Source organism: Helianthus annuus, chromosome 8 (genome assembly GCF_002127325.2).
Source record: "Helianthus annuus cultivar XRQ/B chromosome 8, HanXRQr2.0-SUNRISE, whole genome shotgun sequence".
Lineage (NCBI taxonomy): Eukaryota > Viridiplantae > Streptophyta > Magnoliopsida > Asterales > Asteraceae > Helianthus > Helianthus annuus.
The window spans coordinates 28368927-28375308 of NC_035440.2; the positions used below are offsets into that span (position 1 = coordinate 28368927).

At 35.2% G+C, this 6382-nt stretch overlaps 1 protein-coding gene across 1 annotated transcript; it reads right to left on the bottom strand.

Annotated features, from left to right (window-relative positions):
- Positions 1–2085: 2085 nt before the first annotated feature.
- LOC110872503 (LOB domain-containing protein 1) lies at positions 2086–5117 on the bottom strand. The gene is made up of 2 exons (XM_022121304.2): positions 4774–5117; positions 2086–2729 (listed from the first exon to the last, which is right to left on the bottom strand). Exons 1-2 carry the CDS (start codon positions 5059–5061, stop codon positions 2400–2402), a joined length of 618 nt encoding a protein of 205 aa, XP_021976996.1. The 5' UTR covers positions 5062–5117; the 3' UTR covers positions 2086–2399.
- Positions 5118–6382: the final 1265 nt, after the last annotated feature.

Genomic DNA, 6382 nt, shown 5'->3' on the forward strand with positions numbered 1-6382 from the left:
ACGGCCGTCGTCTGTTTCTATGTGAACATTAGTAGGAGCCATATAGACACCCCATAATTTAGTCGTCGCGTGAGAGGGAAGAGCCTTATAAATAAAACAATTGAAATTAAATTTTAATTAAAAAATAAAATAAACAAATGAATATAATGAAAAAGAAAAATATATATAAATATGTTATATGTTATAAATTATGATGTACCATAATAAATTCATCGGCTCTACTCAAATGCCTACAGAAAGATGGCACCCTGCTACTGTTTTGAATTTGATAAAAAATATATTACGTTCAGATAAACATAAACATTCAGATAAACATAAACATAAACATATCTAACAAAACAGAATACAGATACATATTATACAGATTATAAACACAAACTTAAAACTTTCAATAAACCTTATAAAAAAATTGTATAAATACAGTTACATATATAACACAATAATTATAATAAAGAGTAGTACAAAAAATATTGTATTGTAGAATATATAAATATTACCTTGATGAACTTCCTGACATATTCAACACCTACACAAAACAGTTACAAAAATTAAATATCATGAATACATATTCAAAAATTTTGAAATTAAAAAAACTATAACAAAAAACAACTTGATATAATCAAAAAATTTCTGAAGCAGTAACCTGTTTGTTTGAAGAATCTCTGTAACACCTGATGAAGAATCGAAAAAAAGGAAGGCAATAACAAAAGAATATGATTCGTCAATAGATAAAAAACATAACAGAATAAAAGATTACGTTTTACAGGAAGAACTTATATACCTTGTATGTCCGAAGAATCGATATAACACCTTATGAACATTCAAAGTACAAAAAGGAAAAAAAAACCCTAAAATCAGAATTGATAACAAACTACACATGAAAAAATTAGATCTGATGAGAAGCTGTACATACCGTAGATTTTACAATAATCGGGGTTAGATCTGATGAATAATCGTCCAGTCGATCGATAGATATGAAGGTTAAAAAACCCTAAAATCAGAAAAGAGTATAAGAGAAGAAAGAGATATGGGAATGATAAACGGTTAGGTGTGTTAAATACGGAACGAATTTTAAGGACCCGAATGGGTATGCGGATCCCGTGTCGGATCTTTGCTAGAATATGTGGGTATGTGTATTTTGGCGGGAAAAAGAGGTATGGAGGCCCTAGTAGGTGGACATGTGTCCCCTAATTAAGGCTTTTATTAGGTTGTATAGATGATAATTATATTTTTTTAAGGTAAATTGGAAAATAATAATCTCATCTTTCTAAAATTGGCCGATAATAATCCCAAGTCAGTTATTAGCCAATAATAATCCGACCTCGTCAATTTTTTTTGTAAAATAGTCCGCCGTTAAAATAACTTAACGGAGTTAAGTGTTTTTCCGAAGTACAAACCGATGTTTTAGGGCTTTTGATCAGGACGAAGATACGAGTCGATTGATGTAAAACTTACCTCGAAATACCGCCCCCAACCCATGAAAACGGTGCTTCAATTCGGGTGTTTAACTTACAATTAACAAAATTCAAGCCATTTTGAACACAATTTCGAGGTAAGTTTTACATCAATCGACTCGTATCCTCGTTTTGATCAAAAGCCCTAAAACATCGGTTTGTAATTCGGAAAAACACTTAACTCCGTTAAGCTTATTTTAACGGCAGAGTATTTTACAAAAAAATTGGACGAGGTCGGATTATTATTGGCTAATAACTGACTTGGGATTATTATCGGTCAATTTCAGAAAGATGGAATTATTATTTTCCAATTTGCCTATTTTTAATAACATAAAAGTGAATATAATAAACTTTTTATTAAATTGATTATTTAAAGAACCCCACACAAAATCCTTGGAAATATTCTTCATCAAGATGAGCCATTTTTGTTAGTAAAAAACATATCTAAACAGAAGTTTTTGTGAAAGATGTGAGCTTATGTTTTTTTATTAGTCCACCCTTCACCTCACATATACTCCTAATAACTAATAGATTAGTTATAAGTCAATTTCAAGTTTGACAAATCTCAACGAATTGAAGAACTTAATCAAATAAAAAGGTAGGTCACCTATAAGTTTAGTTCAACAACTGCTACAACGACTTCGTTTGCATATTAATTAAAAATCTAGGAAATACAACAACTGCTATGCGATCTTTAAGTCGCTGTAATTAACGGCAAAGCATTTCTAGTTAAAATACAATTAATATCATGTATGTATTATGTTCTTTATTCCCATTTTTGGAATGCGAACCTTATATTCTGATTATATATTTTAAGTTAAACTATATATTTAAACTTTATATAGTTGTAGCCGCCTTATGATGATCCTCGATAAAAATGTTCTAGTTCCGCCGCCACTGCATCTCTTTATGCATTTTGAACAAGATATTAATTAGCTCTTGAATTCACGTCCAAAGAGAGTCTAGACTTCCAATACTGGCACTATCATCAAAGAAACTTAAATCCTCGAAGAGGTTCTGGTGGTGTAGTGACGGTGAGAGTGGTAGATGTGGTTGTTCCATTTGCGCACGTATTAGAGTTAAAATATGGGATTGTCGGCATTGTAAGTTGAGCTTCTCTGCTTGCGCCTTGGCTAGCTCGGCTTGGAGCACACTAATTTGTTTTTGAAGCTGGCAAATTGTGCCCGTGCACCCATAAATAGGATCTCTAAGCCTTGCATTCGCTTCGTATACCATGCTGCTTACTGCGTCTGCTCTGCGAAACTCTGGAAGTTCCTATAAAAACACACCACAATCAATCAATGAATAAGAATAACAATATAACATGAACCACTCTATGTTACTTTTTTTATTGGTGTGACAAGAACAATTAATACCACAAGTCCCCAACTAAAAAATTGATGTAAGAAGTTGTGGTTTGCTTTGGATACTTATTTTTTCTATTCAAAAGGGGGTGGCGGCGCAACTTGTTGCCCGACTACCTGCCATTGCTTTGTAATTGCCCTTTTTCATGTGGAATGATATAAAAGAAACTTATTCTAAAAAAAAAAAAAATGTATATGATTTTGTTCTTAATAAGGATACTTTACTTTGTTAATGAGTTTTCTATGTGATTTGTATACCACACTTTAAGACACATACCAATTTATTTTCGTGTGTTTCTCGTTTGTATAGCACGTACACACACATATATATGAAGATATAAAAATATGCAAAAAAGTTTTTTGCTATGTATGACTAAAGTACGTTGGGTAAAACAAAATCTCTCGATCAGTAGGACCCTTTTAGATATACTAGGGGATTTAGATCAAGTTGATATAAGAAATTAAAGTACTAAAGTAGAAGTTATGTCAATTATGCAAATCAAGGATTTAAAAGCACTTCTGGCTGGTTGTTTCGATTAATATTTATTCTTCGCCGTTAAAGAAAAGAAAATTAAAACTTTAGTCAAACACTTGGGATTCACCCTTCAAAAAGATTCCAAATTAAAATCTGCAATTTGTTTATTCACTTTTGTCATTGATAACTTTTTTTTTCTCCCTCTTTTAGAAAAATCTATGGTTAAACTAGTGTATTAAGAACTCGAGCCCTGGCCGGACTAGGAACAACAAGTGCGGTTGACTAGATGAGTACTTTTGAATTGTCTTTACTTGAGTCGTTCGGATGAAGCAGCAAAACGAAGCAATAGTTAGACCTTATTTCAAAACTTATTTTATTTTTTATTCTTTTTTTCCTATATATCTCATTTATTGATTTGTTTACAACTTGGTTTACTCAAAAATCCATATTTGTTAACCTTACTAAACAATAAAACTTGTTAATTTGTATTTTAGTTTTTAGTTAGCTAGATGTGTATATGTATAGAACTTTTAAACCATCTATGATATCATGTGATTTTGTGGTCTTTATGGTTTTCAGTCCGACAATAAACTTAATAAGAACGTTGATTCGATAACCGGTTCAATTATAAACAGGGGCGGACCTAGGTGAAGCCCAGGGTGGGCGGGCGCTCACCTTGAAAAAAAATTAGTGTATTTTTTAGGCAGAAAACCTGACCACACCCCCTGAAAATATGATTGAACCACTCGTCCGTACTCCTAACAACTAATTTCTGTGTCCGCCACTAACTATAAATGCATTGGTGTTTTATCAGTAACTTTAATTCAATAGTTTAGTTTCTAATAAGTTTTAAATTAGTTACTTGACTAAATTTTCCACTTCAACTCTCATGCAGTAAAAAAGTCTTGAGAGTCTAGAAGGGTTATAACTAATCCCACTTTTAGCTGTACTTAACTACTTATTAATTAGTGTATTAAAAAATGTTATCTAGTAATTTTTGGAGTCGTCAGGGGGTTTACTAGGTGGTTTTTTTTTTTTTTTTTTTTTTTTTTTTTTTTTTAGTTTTGCTTTTCTAGTCATTTCATTTTTGTATAGTAAAATAAGTCATGTGAAAATGAAAAATTATGAGTAAAATGAAATCATGTATACTTTCTTTTGTTACAGTATAGACCATGGTCATGGTGATAAAAGTTTCTATGCGCTCCCTAGTCGGATTTGAGAATACTTAGGAAGTACTCGGCTTAGACAGAGTACTCAGGCCTCGGCAGCCTCAGGGAGTACTCGCCTAGAAGACCATGTTTTACAACCAGACTGACTGTGTAAGATAAACTTTTGCAAATTTTGCGATTGTTTTGCGATCAAATCTTTTCGCGTTGCTAGTTTTGCGACCGTTTTTAATAGAATTCGGTCGCTAATTCCGTCATAATTACCGGAACTTTCTAGCAGTGTATATTGTTGTAGACTTAAAAATAAAATTTACCTGCAACAATTTGATAATGTTGCTGGCTCCAAAGACTCTATGTGCAATGGTGAACTTGTGGGGGTCAGTGGGAGGGAAGTAGGGTGCTAACATGCACTTCTCGGTGCACCGCCGTCTGAGGATCTTGCAGGCGGCACACGGGCTGACCACCACCGGATGCGGCGGAGATGTAGATAGAACACTGGTGGGGCTAAGCTGAGACAACGGTGGTGAATGTGAATGTGAATTTGAGTAATTGCATTCTTCAGCCGGAGTGATAGACACAGTGGTGTTCAGGCAGCTTTCCATTTTTTTAGAGAGAGAAAATGTAGAGAGAGAGAAAAGGGTTTATGGGGTTTTTGGGTGGCTTTAACTTTGCAAAAGAATGAAGTGGGAATATATAGAAGGTAGGTAGTGGTGGTAATGACGTCATTCGCCGCTCATTTGATGTTGTGGTGACGTCAGCCAGATGGGTAGGGTTTTGCCCTGTTGCGGCGGTGGTCAAAGTCAAATCTAGTTATATTTTCACACCTTTTTGCATGGAAATTGAAATTAATGGTAATAACGTTGTTTGTGGAAATTGAAATTAATGGTAATGAAAATTAATGGTAATAACGTTGTTTGTAATAATGTTTTATTTTTGATGTTACGTGAGAAAAGTTTATGATAAATGAGTATGTTCACAAAGTAACCAGTTAGGAAGAGACGTATTGAAGCGTCGCCGGAGTGTCGCCGGAGTTTGCCGTTGAAATAGCGTACGTGGTCCCGCTCTCCTCCCGGAAGTAGCGGTTTTGTACCTTGTATCCTATCTCGACCTTGCGTCTCCCCCACTCGGCCGTCTTTTTTCTTTTTCTTTTTCTTCTCAACATCTGGATCGTACCCTCCTCTACCCTCCTTTCCCACAGTGGTTCTTGATTTCTTTGGGGCTTAGTAGGTCTGATATTGGTCGCGGCTATCTGAGTATAGTTTAGCTAGACCGATTCGAATCCCATTAACACTCTTAGGGTCAAGTCGCCATTGTTTCGTTTGTTTGTGTCGGAGGAGTTAGGGGAGTGTATTCGTAAGGTCACCGGAGTTTTTCTGGAAGATGGGAAGTTTTTACAATAATGGCGGACAGGAGTATAATGTAACGACGTTTTATGTGGGTAATCTTCCGGGGGAAATTTCTAAGTCTCTGTTATGGAAGGCTTTCCAACCTCATGGGGTAGTGAAGGACGCGTATGTCGCAAAGAAGAGAGATACCAGAGGCAATTTTTTTGGCTTCGTTAGACTTCAAGGGGTGGAGAACATGGAGAGGGTGCTGGAGGGCATGAATACGATAACCATTTACGAAGCAAGGTTGAAGGTTTTTCCGGCAAAATTTGGGAAGGGCAATAAGCGGTTTAACCAGCAAGCTCATACGAAAAATTACGTTCCGGCATCTCATAAAACTCAGCCCGAACCGGGTAAATTCCCTGGTCAGGCTTACGTAAGGAAAGGAGTATCATTCAAAGAATCGTTGGCAGGATCGTCGATTAGGCCTAACGTAAAACAGGATGCAACTCATACCGGAAAAAGATTGGAATACAAGGGTAAGTCTGCATTATATCCCAGCCATTGCATAATGAGATCAGTAATAGCGGAGGCTTTA